At 32.1% G+C, this 19,929-nt stretch overlaps 1 protein-coding gene across 1 annotated transcript in view; it reads right to left on the bottom strand.

The window, feature by feature from the left end:
• Nucleotides 1–19,929, bottom strand: part of NAV3 (neuron navigator 3) — a 413,749-nt gene that overhangs the window by 274,065 nt on the left and 119,755 nt on the right. Inside the window, 2 exon segments of the mRNA XM_079142522.1 lie at nucleotides 2,394–2,577; nucleotides 5,420–5,492. Coding sequence (XP_078998648.1) covers nucleotides 2,394–2,577; nucleotides 5,420–5,492 — 257 coding nt within the window.

Here is a 19,929-nt window from a genome sequence, read left to right as displayed (position 1 = left end):
TGTACTCAGTGAAGTGAATACCACACAAACTTTATTAAATATCATTTAAAAACCAGTTAAATCCTCTTTTACAGAAGAAAAATGATCTAAATGTCTACCTCCATCTTAAAGGACATTGATGAAAAGAGTACTTTTTGTAAAATCTTGAAATAAAAAATAAAATATCTTTCCCTAAAATAGTGTAAAGTCTCTAACTATAATGTATGGCTTTATATTTTAAAATATCTTATAGTTTCATAAAAGTCAGCAAGAATAGGAAAGGAACCTTTCCCCCAAAAGGTCATAATTGTCAGGAAATTCTGGACAAGAAAATCTAGACAAATTCCACATAACAGATAAAGAAATAATGGGGTAAAGTACCTCCAGATGATATTCCATATCACTTGCAGCATCAACATGCTTTGTAGAAAGTCACTATAAGTTTATTTCTTCCGCTACTTTTCTTGCTTGGTGTTCATTCAAATTCCTTAAACCAAACTCTAGGAAATATTCTTTTTTGGCACTTTTCAAAATCTCAGTGTCTTTATACCAAACAGACGCGCGCGCGCACACACACACACACACACACACACACACACACACACACACAATTGGTAAATATGAAATGATGTTTCCTCTTTTCTTCTTCTTGATTACTGAGATTCAGGGAACTTACATTATCAAGATTTTTAAAAAAAATTTTGGTAGAAGTTTTTCTTGACATAGTAAAAAGTTGAGACAAACTTAAAGAATGGAAGGATATCTGAATTACTGAATAATGATAACCATCTCCCAACACTCCATGGACTTTATGTACTACTTTTTTTTTTTTTTTTTTTTTTTTTGGTAAGAAAATGATCATTTTTCATAGATTTAAAAACTTACCAATTAGTAAAAATTTCCCAAAGAGAATAATATTTACATGCTAATATAGAGAAAGAAAGAGTACTTAATATGAAGTAGCAAATAAGGTCTAATGAGGGCTGAATGACAGGTTAAAGGGAAGGTGATTTCTCAACAGTTGAAGAATTACAATAAATGGAAGGTGGTTTATGCATTTTGAAATTTTAGTTTTTGACTTGATATTTATTCCCAAAAATGAACTCTGGGTAAACTGAGTATTACTAAGTTTTATGCTTGGCTTCTAAGATGAAAAATTTTAAATTCTTACAATTTTTTGATATGTGTATAATTTTTAAGGATGATGAAAAGTATTTTTACATCTTCTGTCCTTAATGTTCATCCATACATAAGTAACAGTGCTAATTAACCCATGTCCCAGTCATTGCTCAGGATCAAATGCTACAGTTTCCATAAAATTTGATAACTTACATTTCATTCTATGATCACTTTTTGTCATGTCCATTAGACTAGGCTACAGTTCCATTTATTCCAACAGAAATAAGTTAGCTGGGTGTTGCTTTGAAGATATTTGGGGATGTAATTGAAGTCCATAATCAGTTGACCTTAAGTAAAAAAGATTATCCTGCATAGCCTGAATGCTCTGGAGTCAATCTGGTGAAAGGTTCTACAAGATGAACTGAGGCTTCCCTGAGAAAAGAAATTTTGCCTTATATTTAGCAGTTTCAGCTTACTCTAAGAAAATTTTGGTCAGCCTTTCCAACTGGGTTGTCCATCAGATTTCAAACTTGTCTAGCAAGTCCTGACAAACATCTCCACCCCAATTCTAAATAATAATAATTCTTTTTTTTTTTTTCCTGATTGAATATTGATTAATAAAATCCCCAAATTCCAAATTGGGAGAAAAAATAAGTAAGGTTAGTAAGTTGCAAAGATTTGTGAGCACTCCATCCCAGGCTGTGTTTCCATGTGCCAAGAGACTCAAATTAGACAGACACATACATGTTTGTTTATATAAATACACATTCACTCACACACACACACACACACAATCACACACACACACACACACACACACACACACACACACACACATTCTCACACAAAATTTTAAATCAAAAACAGTGGGTTTCCAAACTCAAACTCATGTGTTGAACAGACCTGACAATTATGACAGACTTAATCAGTCAGAAGCATCAACAAAAGATAACTACACAACAGGAGATCAGGACTCAATAGCACGTTCTAAATACCAAAGTAATTTACAGAAGGAAGTAGCCATGCCACATTACTTACACCAGACATACTCTACACAGTCTGATACAGAACAACAATTATTTTAAGAAAACAAACAAAAATGTTTCTCCTAAAGGATAGCAGATACTGCTTTTCCAACCAACAGGAGTGGTTTTAATTTTTATAACTCAAATATTCCCATCATACTGAAAACCTATGCAAGTAAATTTTTGAAGCTCACAAACAATAACTTCTAAAATTCAAGTTGTATCTAGACAAACTAATTTTTACATGCATTCTCTGCTACCATTCCTTACCTGGACTGCATATCTTGTTGGGTTTTGGCCTGACTGGCTTCCGACTGAGGCGAAGTGTGAGTGACTCTCTGTTGAAGTTCTACCAAGGACTGGTAGTACTGTTGTTGATGGTGTTGTTGCTGTTTGTAGCGAGACAAACTGAAAAACAGTCCTAGAATGGCTTTTAAGTTTCCATTTCTTATTTCTGTATCAAATGGAAAATACAAAAAACAGTATCATATAAATTGAATATATTACTTTTTTACAAATGAAATTCTAGATGCAATCCTTTTAAACCAAATCTATGAAGACAGAACTATGACTTCATTGTCTTGGTCACAGTTTCAAAGGAATCTGGAGTTCTGCAAACATGCTAACATTTCCAAGTAGCCAGGAATTTCAGGAAGAGAATAAAGGGATCGAGGGAGAAAGAACAAAACTCACTCAACAGAGATGCTCTTTGCTGACCCTGAACTATGATTATCCTAGAGTTAACTTCTTGGAAATGAATGTGCTTGCTCTTTTGTGCTAATCATTTGGTTTAGTACTTTGATTTCTTCACAAGTAAATATACACAGCTGTTACCAACATTGCAATGGCTATGAACTAAAGAAAGCAAGCCACTTAAATTTTGTTTGTCTTACATTTATAAATACTGATGGTGTGGGTGTGCCTCAACTGGATTTATAGTAACAAACATTCTTTCTAAATCACCTACTAATCAATTATTTTACATATGTACATATGTCTATATCTTCAAAATTTACATATACATTTAGCAAAAGACTATATCATGTCAATTTTTAAAGTTCCAATCCTATTTTTAATTTGTTATATATTATTAAATAATAAAGGTTAGTTTATATCGCACTAAATAACAAAATGGAATAAATATAAGTAGAAATCCTAGTTCTAACATACAGGGCAGATATTGAGTAATAATATGTGTTTTAAACAAAAACTTGATTTTTGGAGTTGTAGGTGAACAGCATACCTTTATTTTATTTGTTTATTTTTATGTGGTGTTAAGGATGGAACCCAGTGCCTCACATATGCTAGGAAGTACTCTGCCACTAAGCTGCATCCCTAGCCCTTGAGTAATAACATATTTAATAATAAAATTAAATTTACAAAGTCATTTATAACATGAGCTTACTTTTTTCTTCTGTAGTTATAACTTAACAATTAGAGAAGTAAAACTTCAAATAAAACCTGTTACCGTATTTTAAATAAAACTTGCTATTGTCAATAAAACACATCCTCCCCTGAGGTCAAGGTTTTATGCCCTCTTATGGAGTTTAGGAGCACTAACAGGCTATTGGGTTTCTTGACCTCTGATGGTTTACCAGTTCACCCAAATGATGCAGTGGGAAGAGTCCTGTAAAGCGTACCACTGAGCATTCTATTTTTCCTCGGAGCTCCCTCAGTTTCCATAATCTAGAAAAGTTATCTTTATCAATCTGAGGCTATAGTAAGAAACTCTTAATTTTACCTTATAAACCTCAATGATATTGCTTGAAGAATTTTTAAGAAAATTCATTATTGTTTTGTATTTTTAATTCAGAACATCATTTTGGATCATCATATAATTTTAAACAAGGAATGGTTGTAACCTTATATTGGTAAAGGTTATCATGTGAGAAGGCAGGGACATAAATGAACACTGGCAGCATTTCTAGCTTGCCATTACCCACTTAGAAAGCAAAATACTATCCTGGGGAATTTTATTCCATGATTATTCTAAGTAACAGAACCACCAGTTGTGTTGAACCTAAATTTACTAGCCATAAATCTACAGTTTTATTATGTATCATAGCAAATAAATATGAAAGAAACTTACAGTAAAATTAAATACAGAAGAAAAACTGAAGTAAACAAATAATAAATGTCCATTATATTTCAGAAGCACACAACTTCTCATTTCAATGACAACAAAATATAAAAACTTAGAACTAATATTTCTAATATTATTGGCAAAAGGTTTTCAAAGCAAATTAATTGGAGTGAGAGTTAAACTATTATTTAGTAGTACATCAAATCAGAATTTTAAATATATAATTCATTTTCTAACTAAAAATTACTATTGTTGATGCAGGTTCCAAAAAGACTTGCTGTTTTATAATATCAACCCTGATTTTTATTAATAGTTTGAACATTTTGAAAAGGTTTATTAAAATTTACCAAATTTGGTATTTTTACTTGGTAGTTGTATCATTAATAATTCAAATAGGCAAAAAGCCTATCACACTTTAATGCATCTGACATATAATATTTAAAATGAAAAGTGAATAGGTGGAAGAAAAATGAAAAGTGAATAGGTGGAAGAAATATTGATGAATAAAATGACAGATAATAGAGGGAAGGAGATAGAAACATCATTTATTTTCAATTATGGCAGTTTTCCTATTGAAGGCTAACATTTCACAAAAATTTGCCACTTCTATGTGGCTCTTTTTAAAAGAGGCTCTGAAACAAAGAAATAAATCACAAAAGTAGTTTCCACATTGATATATTTCAATTTTTGTGATGATCTTTCAAATCTCTAATGATTTTTAAATCTTTACCTATAATGGTTATTAAAACTACTACTCTAATATTTAAAAACTCATGGTAACTTATTTAAACTTAAACATGTTTTGACTTTAATTACTAACTTGATTATATCATAGAAATGTTACTTATAAAATAGTATTTAAGCTTTATTTACATTCTTTTACCTGTATTTATGTCTATCAATTATCCGGATGGAGCTAACCATCTATAAATCTACTTAATAACCTAAAAATACTCAACACTAGTGATTATATATAAGTTGTGTTGATTCACCCCCATCCCACATTAAGAAGAGTTCAGGCAAAATCTGGAAAACATTTAAATGACTAAAGCATATATTAATTACCATTATGTTCACATTTCTGTTATTTTGGAAATGTATCAACTTCCTTCTGTATGTGAAGGAGTTATATATTCCAAGATTGTTTCTTACATTACAAAAAAATCTTTGATAACATTGATGCCAATTGTGACTATATAGTACTTTTCCTTACCTTCAGCAGAAAGACCTTGAACATTTACTCCTCTCGCTGCTAGAAAACTAAGGCAGACATCAACATTTTCAATCTGTAACATGAAAAGCAGTGAAAAAGGCAACTTAGAAGGTTGTTTTTGAATAAAAACATGAGCTAGAATGAAACCAGAAAGAAAGATAAAGAACAAATACTCTACATTCATTTCATTCTAGAGATCTTTACCACAGTTTAACTAGAATTATTTTGGCTAATTACAGAGTGAATTATAAAGCTTGCATTGTCTAGTTTGGCAACTACAAACAATTCATAAAGGCCGCATCAAGAATGGCATTTCGGTAAAATAGCAACCCACCTACTTAACATAAAGCCAGATTTTGTACTTTAATGAGTATCAATGAAAGCCTCCAAATGGGATGAGGTTGACATATGTGTCTCAGAATGTTAGGACAAGGGTAACCGAGATTCAACCAGTAATATCTGCTAAGTATTCTCAAAGACAGACAAGATGGAGAAAGAGTTGTTAGATGAAAGAAATGAAGCATATTTTCATTCTAAACCACAACAAATCTTTATTTTAGAAGTTGTATTTATATTTCCACAATTGAATAATCCTACAATGAAGAAAGGTATTAACTTTTCAACCTTAAAGGGGTGATGTCCATACCCATTAAAAAAATAACCATTGTGTGTTAAAATTATACAAGATCGTGGAATTCATTATGCCATATTTGTACATTCACATAATATAATTTGATCAATCTCATTCTCCAGTACCACACCTTTCCCTCTGACAACCATTTAGTGTAAGGGGGAAAAAAAGGAAGAAAAAAATAACTGACTTATTTAAGAAGCTGATCTTAATATTGACCATGGAGTTACACAACACTTTCATAAAAGTACTGAAAGCTAGAAAATGCTAGTTCTTTGAGTTTTTTTTTTTTTTTTAAACTATTCTATAAATCTTGGAATTCTGAAGTAAATAAGAAATTTAAAATTAATAAATTGGGAAGGTATTAACTTCTGTCCTATTAAGCTCTTATCAAAAGTCATGCATGAAGTCATATAAAGTTCTGCCAGTGTTCTCTCTAGCTTAGGTTCATAGTAAGGTGAAAACATTTCTTTAAAAACTCAAAAGAAAAGATAAATTAAAAAATCCATCCTTACAAATGAACAAATTGTATTCCTTACTAAGTGTAATTTCATATAAAATTAAAATAATAATATTCAATGAGATATCCTTTGCTTGAAAATGGACACAGCCAAGGTATACATATTTGTTTTGAGAAGAAACAATTTTTACATTGACTCACTTCAAATAAGTTTTACTGATATTTTTCTACCACAAAAAAGAACAGAGTTGAATATGCAGTTACAATACAGCCTAATGAATCTTATTCTGCCCATCAGCAAGGCTATAATGTTGAAATACACATCAAATCCTCTTTTTGGTTCCCAGTTGCTACTTTGCTACTAGGAAATAAGATTAAATAAGGAAAAAGAAGAAATGGACCAAATTAGATGTCCTACTATATCCATCCAGAATGGTCTTTTAATTATTTCCTTCAAGTCCATTAATTTTTTTAATAACAAATATTTATTGTGACTTAATATTTAAAAAGTATATATAAATATTTTTAAATGTTTGAAATAACAGTCCTGATGGTATTAATTTCATAGCCACTGTTAAGTCTTTTGTAGAAAGTAGAAAAAGTTTCTGACTCAAACATGTCATTCACTGAAAATGTTAACAGGATATTACTGCCTAAATTTGAGTGACACTCACGGCAGATGAGCAGGTTAGTTAAGTGGGATATTCACAAAATTTTAAAAAATAGAATCTTTACATTTGTAAGATACATTTTTTAGTCTGTCATTCAGACAGCTTATAAAATAGGCTGATGTCTAGATTGGGTTTTAGAAACACAAAACACTCTCTTAACATGAACCACAATTAGATAAAGAAAAAAAGAGCCCAAATAGAAGAAAGACAAAAGCAGTCCTAGTTCTTTTCAAGTCTGTTTCTCAGGAGCATTCACCTTTTTGTAATGTCCTCTTACATCATTCCTTATGAGCACCAGCAACCTAAGATAGTTCTATCAGTTCTCCATTATGATTATGATACTAAGTAATAGCAAGAGAATAAATATTTGAATATAGTTTCCAATATGTCAATTAAAGGCTAATTTATTAAAATTAATTTACTTATTTGATAATGTTGTTCACTGGTCAAAGTGAATTTTCTAACAATAGAGCAGTATAATAAGCATAACTTAGTAATCTTTTCTCTGATTAATTCCAGTCCTATAAATTCAATCACCCTTATTAGTACTATGCTTTACTTTTTACACAATCAAATATAGTATAAAGAAATGGTTTTGAGGAATCTTATTAAATGATATTCCTAACCATAGGCATACCTGAAAATAACCTGAGTGAACTTTTTAATTATGATATCATACTTTTGTTAATGATAATTTTTATTTTAATAAATTCTAGAGATGACCTTTTCATTTCTGCTGTTTTTAAATGCATCATCCTTAAATATTTCCAGTTTAGTAGACCTACTATAAATATTGTTTTGATTGCTTTTTTCCATATGAAACCACAATTGATCTTTGATCTAAAAACCTCTTAACTTTTTTGGAAACTTACTAAGTTCTTTTTTTTACTACATTATATTAGCTTCTGTTAAATCTACTTAAGTGTTGGTTAAGATCTGCTAGATGGATTTCAGGGTTCATTAATGGATGCTAATTCACGATATGAAAAACACTTCCCTAAAGAAAACCAGAGCACTTCCATAGCTATGTTGCCTCCTTTTTTTGTGGGGAAACTATATTCAGTGGCTAATAAGTAGAAAATCATGCTCAGAAGCAAAGTCTCTGAAAGATTTAACTAAATTAGATACTTAATGAAGAAAACAATGTTCAAAATATTGGATATGTAATTATGGTTAACTCTCACATGCCCCCATGTCTAGTACCTGAACAAAAAGTTTACTTCTTTCAGCCCCCTTTAATTTGTCTACATACACAAATTATTAAATGAAAGAAATTGAGTTCTAATGTAAGTCAGTCCTTGATAAGCAACCAATTATTTGTCCAAATTTAAACTATTTCAAAATAACTAGGTTACTTGACGAAGTCATTCTTTTCTTGATCTCCTGAGTCCCCCTATTTCATTTGTGGGCATATAGAGATGTATGCTGTTTTCATAGTCTTGCTCATATAGTTATTCAGGTATAGTTTTGATTTTATAAAGATGTGAGCTGAAAACCTGACGTCTCTGGAAGATGGGAACCATCTTTTTTTTTGTTGACTTTTCTTGTTTCTATCACATGAATTTGATATGTATTCCAAAACAATTTCTGATCTTAAAAACTATTTTTATTCTGGAGAAGAAAAGATGATAATTGCAATAATAATAATTGCAACCGATAATAGGCAAACAGCTGAGAACCACAAATGTCAAAGGATTAATCAAATTTGGGGGAGCTAAGAAAACATGTAGAAGTATCAACTTTCCAAAAACACTGAAATTATGTATCACGGGAACTTGCTACTATTATATTTTGGGATAAAAGGAAATAATTTCAAAGAACTCACATAATTGCAGGGCCTACGGAAAATTCACAAGACACTTTCAATATAAATAATGAGATGGCATACAGATAATATATGTTGTTACTTGGAAGATTTAGTGAAACTTTACATGTAAAGCACACAGCACAATATACTGCACATAGAACAAAATAACTCAGTAAACAAAAAATTAATCATGATTATATGAAGTCTTTAATACTAATAGTTGGTGGCAATGGTATAAAAGGCAATGTAGCTTCTTTTGCTTTAGGCCTTATACCAACTTGCCTAAGAACCGTGAACACTGCATTAACAAACCTGCTTCCCCATTTTTTTAATCCAGAGATTCTTAATTTTTCTTGTACATTAGAATAAACCGAGGAACTTTGAAGTCCATGGATGTCCAATTTACATCACTATCTGTTAAAACAAAATGTCAGTATATAGGAGCCAGTTTCATTCCCTGGGTGATTTCAACTTGAAGCAAATCTTGGAAACCACAGCATCAATCTATAGTCTTCAAAGTAACTGCATATAGTTTCAGTGTACCCCCAACGTGGATGCAGGAATTGCACTGTGCAGACCTAGCCATGCATTGTCTTTGGTTATTTATGTCACAGTAATATATAATTCATGCATTTTATACCTCATTCTCATGATATTAAATACATGTAAACATGCAAGCATACATATGTGTGTACATATTTACATGTAAAATGATCTATATATGTATATAAGTATAAAGGGAAATATTTATATATTTAAAAAATTTATAGTAGTAATACAAAGAAATTTATTCTGAGTTCTGTGGGCAACACAGTCTTCATTTGGCTCAGATAATAGTCATATTGTAGCTTATGTATCACTCCCAAGACTCTTGCTTGTCTATTATTAAGCGAGGCACAATTTCTTGAGTCCTGTCTCCTTTGTGGCTTTCCCTTCCTTTATTTTTGGCATGGAACACCTACTTTTCCTCTCGTTTCCATGTTATATTTAACTATAAGTAGGTAACTATGAAAATACTGATATAATTAAAATAGAATGAAACATTGCTAGTTCTAGATCCAGTCAGTATTTTCAGAAGTATCAAAATACATGGGAACATTGCCCTTAAGAATTTTGGAGTCTATTTAATGTTATTGGGAAGCCATAAACAAAAGTAGAGTTTTATTAAAGTAAATAGGACAATGAACTGCTACATAAATTTTATTGGTTGAAGAAACTAAAGAGTCAATAGAATTTGGTATATACATTTAGAAATGAACAGATAATATTTTTATAATTAATGTCAGCATATTGTAGCTTCTTCATTTAATTTTATGTTCTAATCAAATCACTTATTTATTCACTGAACATTTATTACACTTACATTATGCTCAAGGCAGAGCCACTATCTTCATACATTCTAAAGAGCACTGACTTATTTCTAATAGTTTCAATTACTTCCATGAAAACTGGGAGCCCATTTTTCAAATCAGAAATTTTGCTTTTGTCTAATGTTATAATTGTACATAATCTTGACTCCTGTGAACATGACAAATAAAAGCATATTTGTTTGCTTGATCACAAATTCGGTTTCAAATGAGTGAAAGAAGGGCTCACATTTTCTTTCTTCACTTATGAAAATTTAAGACAGTGATCAATATATTTATACCTTCAATGTTTTTTAAACCTGAGAGTTAACATGTGTTCTTGACATAAACACAGAATGTATTTTAGAAATACTTGTATGTATTCATTATAGCATTCAGTAAACTATTCTTAAATAAGAACAATTCATTAACATCAACCTTAGGTTTTATGATTAAGTCTAAACCATGGAAGAACACATAATACTGAATGATTAATTCATTCAGCAAATATTGACTTGATTATGGGCAAAGAGCTCTGCTAGATGGTGAAGGGATGTAAAAATGAATTACAAGGTCTTAGTCATTGTGGATTTATAAAACAGCTGAAGAGACAGAAGATCTTTATAAATCACCACAGCACAAATCATCATATGATAAATTTCAAAGAAAAATTATAAACAACATTATATGGCACCAAAGAGAATGAAATTATCAATTTTCACTATAGATCTGGGGAAAGCTTCACAGACATGCCATTTCAACTTGATAGCTAAATCAAATTTGGATAATGTTAGACAGCCATGAGAGGGAGGAGCAAGGTCCTGCCAACCAGAGCAACCATAAGGAAAACCGATTGCAGAGGTGCTGGAGAATAAATCATGGCGACCCTTGCTTTCTGCTGTTAGCTTTAGAGGGGACTTTGACTTGGAATTTTAAAGGCTGTGCTGCTCCTTGAACTCAAACACTGCTTCAATACAAAAGGTTAAGTAATCATAAACCAAGTAGCAGGTATCACACCTCGAAGATTCATTTCTCTACAGGAGAAATACATCCTGATTAGGATTTCTTTGAAGTACTAGAGACTGCTGTCTTGAATCATACACAGACACTGTAGAGAAGATCAAAAAAAATCCATCTTAACCTCCGCTGTCTCTGGAAGGTGAATTCTTTTGAGACTTGTACTATGTTTTTATTAACTACACTTCTTTCTTATTTTCCATGATAAATTTGTAATAAATCCAACTTAATGGACCAATGTATGATCAGAGAAACACAGACTCCTAGAGAAGAATGAGGGAGAGCCGCCTACTCCTGGTCAGAGGCCAAGAGGGCTAGAAAAGAAGAGTAACTTAGACTTATCTAAAATAGCTACAAAGATCTCTTCCTCTAACATGGACATATCTACATCAATTCAGTGTTGATCCAACAACTGAATCGCCATGCATGAAGACACACAGAGACCATGATCTTAACTTGCAGGTTTTGCTGCTAAAAGGAAAGCCCAACCTATATGTTAGGAAGTGCTCGCCAAACAGGGGTGAACTCGAAGGGATTTAAATATGAACCGAGCTTGTTCTGTGTATGTTGCTGAGGCACATCATAGGTCAGAAATTAAAAGTTGAACCTCATCTTTCTCACCTTTCAAATGCTTACCAAATCTGAAAATACTCTGAAGGTTAGTAGCCTCCAAATTGGTTTGGTGAAACTGAATGGGAAGGGAGATCAGGGAGAAGGGACCCTAGGTTCAGGAATGTTGAAATCTGAAGAAAACTGGTGGTAGGAGATGAGGCCAAAGAGACAGTGGGGCTCAAAGAGTAGCATCCTCCAAGCCCTGCTAATGGTCTGGGATTGATCTTAAAGCTCAGAGGTCTAATGGGGCCTAAAGGGAAAAAATGATCAGTATTGCATTGGAGATAACCATTTTATATGACCACACAGGATACAGATTCATTGATAGAGGGTAATAAAAACTTCACAAATTGATTTTTACCCATACTATCTGCAATGCACTCTAATTTTTTAAAATTATGTTTTAGTTTAATTGATTTTAAAAAGTCAATAATAACACTCTAACATCACAACACACTGCATGAAGAAGCTGCAGCTTGAAAAAAAAAAAAAAACTATACTGGATGTCAAGAATGGGGGAAAACAAAATCATCTGGAAGTTACATCTCAGTTTTTTCCATCCCCACCCAATAGCCTAGCACAGGAAGCTTGTTTATATAGAATTTGAAGCATGCATTCTATTAATTCTAAATGCAAAACCCTTTTAATTTTCACTATAATGTTGGTCAAGTTAGTATCAGTCTTTTCCCATTCACCAGAGGTTTAGGGTCATAGCATGGTATTTGTCAGTATACAAAATAAGTAAATAGTAGAGGCAGAACTCAAACCCAAACCTGTCATTCTGCAGTGAACTTGCTCTTCTTGCCACACCATTCTTGTTACCTCTGTAATTTAAACATTCTGACTAAATTCTTTATACAGTTATACAGGTGGTTGGGACCCAGGTATAAAGTAGGTGCTCAATAAATACTTGCTAACAATAAGGATGAAATTGTGTAGTCTGAAAGTAAAGACAAAAAGAGAGTGCAAAATCTACTTTTTCTACACATTTCATAAGTTTTCAAGATTTAAGTTCTTCCAAATTATTTTTAAATAGCCAATGAATTTTTCTGCTTATAGATTATAGGATGATTGATGTAGCCACATGTCAAAGAATGCTGACAGCAACCAAAGCCAGAAAAGACAGGGAAGGCATTTCCCCTGCAGCCTCTGAAGGAAGCCCAGCACTGATAACAGTTGGATTTTAGTCTGGTGATACTAAATACAGACTTCTGGCCTTCAGATCTATGAAAGATTAAATATCTATTGTTTTAAGCCACCAACTAGTGATGATTTGTTGCAGCAGCCATAGGAAGCAATACAATTTTCTACCAGTAAAGCAGTAGATATAAAAACTTTGGCAAACCAGGGTGGGCTGGGATCCTAGAGAGGATGCAGATTTCTGGGCCTCATCATCTGGTGTTGTGCATTGTTCATTCTTCTGAGGGAGGATGGAGGCTGCAGCTTGCTTAGTTTGCCCTTGCCACTGCAGCGTGAAGCCCTGTGTGCTTCCCATTCGTCTCAAATTTGTTTGTGTTGCCCAATAGGGAAAGGGGAGGAAATGGTAATTTCCTTGGCTCTTGGTTTCTTTTTTTGTTTTATTTGTCTTATTTTTTAACTGGTCTGTGATTTGATTAGGCATTAGAGTTATTAAAAGTTTTGAAGTCAAACAAATCATTTTTGCATCCTGGTATTGCAATGCACATACTGTAAGAAATTGAGAGATGTTTACTCTCCCAAAGCCTCAGGTTCCCCATCTGTGATATGGAAAATCTTCAGTTCACAACCTTAAAATACTATGTAAAGATTAAAAAAAAGAGCTTAGTTTCAGACTAGTATATATGTTTGTGTGTGTCTATGTGTATATAGATATAGATATCTCCATGTGTTTACACACACACACACACACACACACACACACACACACACACACACACATCCATACTGGAAATGGAGAAGGGTTTAGGGTTTCATTACTAGTATGAAATAAGCTCTTTAAAAATACATATATGCTATAACAGAAGTGTGTATATGTGTGTGTGTGTGTGTACAGATACAAAAAGTTCATAAGGATTTCATCAGATGAAATTTATTTTTGTTAAAAATCGCACTATGTATTTTAACTAACTTGCTAAAGAACAATGAATGTCAAATATTAATATTAGTTGTCAATTGTAGATAACATCAAAACTTCATCAGCAGCCACAATTGGAAGCATAAAGTACTAGAATATTATAAAAATTGCATCCTTATTCTTTGATCTGAAAATACACTCTATGGGTTTTTTCAGTTTGTTGCAGAAAACAAAACAAGGAACTCACTGCTTTATTATTAAACAGTTATAAAACTGTTCTATACTTAAATAATATTTATTTGTACAAGGCTAAAGTTACTACAACAATTTTCCAAGTGGATGATTTCACCATAGCATCTATAAATACAAATATTATTCCTCTCACATAACCACACCCTCTGCCAACCTCATCAGAGTTTACATTCCTGACACAAATGGAAGAAGCAAGTGTAGTCTTAAAGAAGAAAGCTTATTTATATCACAAGGTTGATGGTAGTGGGGGAAGCAGGAGAAGGACAAAAACATTAAAGGAAAACACTCTACCAAAATCCCAGCAAGTGACTTTGTGAAACTTGACAAATGGATTCCAAAGTTTATACACAGAGATAAAAGACCTAGAAGAATTAGCAAAACACAGAACGAGATGAACAACACTGGAGGACTGGTACTGCCTGACTTCAGGCTTATTATAAAGCTACAGAACAAGGTAGTGTGGTAATGGCAAAAGAACAGATAGATCAATGGATCAGAAAAGAGAGCCAGAAATAGACCCATGTAAGTGTATTCAACTGAGGCTCCACAAAGAAGCAAAGGCAATACAATGGAGCAAAGATAGTATTTTCAACAAATGGTGCTAAACAACTGGACAGCCACATAGCAATTAAAAATATAGACACAGACCTTTCTCAAAATATTACTTTAAAATGGATCATAAGTCTAAATATAAAGCACAACACTATAAAATACCTAAGAGATGACACATGAGAAAAATCTAGATTACCTTGGCTTTTTAGATACAACATGAAAGACATATCTGAGAAATGAATAATAAATGAATTCATTTAAATTAAAAAAAAATTCTAGGCCGTGAAAGACAATGCTGAGGAAATAAACCACAGAATGGGAAGTTATTTTCAAAAGATCTTCTATCCAAAATATGCAAAGAACTCTTAAAATTCAACAACAAGAAAACAGTGATTAAAAAAAAGTGGAGCCAAAGACCTGAAGAGAAGCCTCACTGAGGAAGATATACTGATGATGAATAAGCATATAAAAAGATGTTCCGTATCCTGTATCATCAGGAAATTTCAAATTAAAACCATAATGTGACACCGCTATATACATATCAGAAAGACCAAAATCCAGAACAATTACAACACCCAATGCTGGCCAGAATGAGTAGAACTAGAATCCTTGTCCATTGCTGATGGAAGTGCAAAATTATATAACCATATGAAAGATATTTTGGTGGTTTCTCAATACACTAAAAAGACATTTACATGCCATCCAGCAATTACATTCCAATTACATACATATTAACCAAAGAAGTTAAAAATTTTCATTCATACAAAAATCTATATAAATGTTAATGGCCACTTTGCTCAGAACTACCAAAACTTGGAATTAACTAGTTGGAGAATAGATGAATAATCTGTGGTACATCAAGATAGTGGATTAGTATTTGGCACTAAAACAAAATGAGCTATTGAGTCATAGAAAACCATGGAGGAATATTAAAAGCATTTTACTAAGTGAAATATTCTAATTTGAAAAGGCCTCATGCTACATGATTTCAAGTATAACACTAAAAGAGGCAAAAACATGGAGATGGTAATTGGGAGGGATGAATACATGGAGCACAGAGTATTTTTTTAAATGATGAAAGGATTCTGAATGATATTAACAGTGGATACATGTCAATATACATGTCCAAACCCTCAGGATACAGAACCCCAGAGTGAACACTAATGCAAACTAAGGACTTTGGATACTATAGAAGTGCCAATGTAGATTCATCAGTATAATTAATGTATCACTCTGGTGGGGGATGTTGATAATGTAGGAGGCTGTGCCTGTGTGGACAGGGAATTTAGCAGGGGGCATATGGAAAAATCTCTAACTTTTTTCAATTTGGCATAAACCTAAAACTTCTCTGAAAATATTCAGTCACTAAAAAAGGAGAAGGAAGAAATGGAGTTGAAAATCTAACGACCTGAATTCCAATCCAAATTTTGTTAATTGTATTGATTAACAAGTCTAGAAGTCCTCTGACCTAGATTCAGGCATGAGTTCAAACCATAATTCTTTCACTTACTGAATGTGGAACAGAGATACCCTCAAAGAGGCCCAGTTTCTGTGCCCGTTTGCTGTGATAGTGTGATGAAAAACACAAGTAAAGCATCTATAGCACAATGCCAGATATGTGTGTGTGTGTGTGTGTGTGTGTGTGTGTGTGTGTGTGTGTGCATTAAGTGTATGTGTGTATGCATGGATACATATATATTTATATATGTATTTATATGTATATGGATGTATGATATGGTTGACATTTGATCAAAAAGCAAAGTCAGTAAGTGATGATGACATTGTTAAACTAACATCCATCTCCATAATTCTGTTTTCATGAAAAGATTTCCAAATATTTCTTTTTATGTTTGGAACATGGCTAACATAAATCAGATGGGTAATATGATTTTTCAAACATAACAAGGCATGTCATGTTTTTTGTCTTATGTCTAACCACACTAGTCAGTCTAAGTGACTTTGTATTAAAATCATTTACATATAATTTCCTGAGGCAACTAGCTGAGGCACATTTAATAAATTTCAAATAATTTACCTAATCAAAGATAAACTTTCTGAATGTTGATACTGAGGTCAAGTGAACTAGAGTTCCCCTGTTTCATTTGCTTTCCCTTCCTATAGAAATAATTTTTAAAAATAACAAATTTAACCATCATAGGCTTGTAAGTGAAGAATATCAGACTTCATATTTAAAATTATCTAATATCTTAATATATTGTTTTCAAAATGGGGATTATTAAAACTGCTATGCTTTTTTTTTTACCCACTGGATATGTGTAATAATTTTTTATTAAATTTTGTATGTGTGGGGAAGACAAAGAAGATGAAGCAGTAAGTTCTTTAAAAATAAACTAGATTATAGAAGGATAAGAAACTAAAATTATGAAAATATAAAAAAGTTATGTTTCCTAATGATAGATATGATTATATTTTATGTGCTTTGAGACACTGGTCTATGAGTAGAAAAAAAAATTTTTAGCATTTTAAGTAAAAAATGTAAGAATGTGGTCAATATACAAAGACATAGTAAAAATATTAATTATATTTTGTAATGATTACATATGCATACACAATCCTTATTAATTTCCCCCCAAAAATGAAAAATTATGTCAGTCTCCAAAAAGAGAAAGAAAAAAAAAATCTGAAATCCAAACCAAAATAAATTACTTAATTCCAATTTCTATTTAAACTATTAATTATATAAACCAATTTAAATATGTGTATATATTCTTGAATACTTAAAACTATTTATTTTATAACATAAAACTAATGCAAAAAAGAACTGTTGTGTTTTTAACTATTATTTAATTTCTGAATGGTAGACCAAATAGTTCTCACACTCACACACACACACACACACACACACACACACAAAAACAATTTCTGTACTACTGTATTTCTTTTTTGTAAATTAAAAAATTTTAGCAAATAACTTTCTTAGCTTATTATAAAAGCAGTTTTAAAAATTTGTAATGATGGCAATTCAAATATGTCGTACAATAAAATATTGAAGAGAAAATCATGAACTCTGGTGTATTTTAAAATCAACATAGCTGATTAGAATTTCAATGAACTTTGGTATTCATTCCAATTTAATCACTGCAGAAATGAGCAGAGGCCTGAATAAGCATTTGCTAAATTCCTTGTCCTGGGTCACAAAGTCAGAATTAGAACTCCAGTGACCACAGTACTTTCAACACAGTACACTGCTCCTCAAAACCTCTGTAAAATTTCAGTTACTTCATTTGAAATTTACTATATACAGAGCAACTTCTAGGGACACGCTCAGTTTTAAAAATCATCAGGGGATATTTGTACAACTTAAATATACAGTCTCTAATACTATTAATTTTACTCATTCTTCCAAATTTTGAGCCTGTTTGAAAATAATGAAATCATTAAGGAAATTGCAAAGTAGTAAATTTCATTTAATATTTCTTTAGATATTAAAGTTATAGCAAAACACTTGTCTTTATGAAGTTATGTTTCTCTAGCCATGGAAGAGCTTAAAAAATGGCAGAGGATCAATCGTGAATGGACTAACCTGGCAATATTCTACTCCCATGAATCATACAGCTAGAATCCTGGAGTGTGCCATTTAAAAGATTTTATTAAACTTCTAAGAGCATTCCAATTTTTATCTCTTCCCTATTTGGTTAAAAACCTCATCTTCTTTTCTTACCTCAAATGATCCTTTGAAGGAATTATAAGCAGTGACTGGTAAAACTTTGAAAGAGAGATAAAATATGGGACACTTTCTATCAAGAAGAGTTTCACTTTCCAGATAATCCTAACTATAGAAATGGGATAAAGATATCTACATAATCTACAACAGCATTTATTCTGAAGCCATAATCCTGTGGTACACAGAATGAGACAGGAAGGGGAGACTGGACCCTCTTCCAGGAATGAAAAGAGTAAGAGGAACCGATGTTCCAAAAATCCTTATGTCAGCAATTTTCACACAATAATATATATGACATGATTAAAAATAAGGTGGAAGGTCATGACTGAAAAACACCTGGGCTATTAAGGACAAAGTAGAGGAAAGAGCCAGAAAAAGGAAGGGCAAGCTGTGAGCCACATTTGCCAGATCCTTAGCTGTGCCATTTAACTAAGTCTTTGCAACCATTTCAGGCAATCAAATGTCCTAATTCCTCAGTGCATTTGTGAGGATTCTTAAATACAATTGTCTATTTTAAAATAAAGAAAAACTTGTTTTCAAAACAACCTTTCTCCTACATGTCTAACATTTTTGTCTAAGAATCTTGCACTTGTGCCTCTGCATTTCAAAGAAATGTTGGGCATTTTTTCTATTTTAATCTGATGGCCATTCCAGACATTCCTGGTATTAATAGTTTACTAATTTATTTCCTCATGTAAGTGCACCAAAGTTATGGCATGCAGCATATATTTTGAATTCTGATACCACCCACCTAGAAATTATTCAACAGGTGCCATCTATATTAGCAGCTTCATCTTCAAATAAGGATAAGTATAGTGTTTTAAGCTCCTACAAACTAAGTGCTGTTTTTCTAAAGAAATTTAATCTTACGTTCATTAACAAAACATAGTCATAACTTTAAAACTGGGATTGATGTAATAAAAATAAAAGTACTAATAAATTGGTAAAAAGAATAATTCATATTTTTCTTAAATATGTGACTTTCATACCATGTTATCTGAAAGAGAAAGATACATGTATATAATTTTACTTAATATTAGGTACTATATATAATAATGTACATGTTGAATTTTCTTTATTATAAAGAAACCATTAGAAAATCACAGAGAAGCATACATTGGTATTATCTAAAATTCTGAAGTCATTACATGTTGATTTGAATTCCCCCAATTTCTGTTTAATCTATTTCAAATACCCACATCTTCACCCAATCACATTCCCTTATGACACACCACAAAGGAACATGTCTCCCCAGTCTTTCCTGATAGAGGATCTCCAAAGTGGACTTCAAAACTTCCCCCTCTATGATTTCCTTCAGGATTTCACATCGTCATTTATCTTCCCACTCCCCTTGACCCTCCTCATGCCTGTTCACTGCTTCCTTCTTGCTTCCTTCCTTGTAAAAACTACCCTCAACCCTGCCT

Source organism: Sciurus vulgaris (assembly GCF_902686455.1).
Source record: "Sciurus vulgaris genome assembly, chromosome: 5".
NCBI lineage: Eukaryota > Metazoa > Chordata > Mammalia > Rodentia > Sciuridae > Sciurus > Sciurus vulgaris.
Note: the sequence above shows the minus strand (reverse complement) of the source record. Positions and strands in the feature narration are given on the sequence as shown.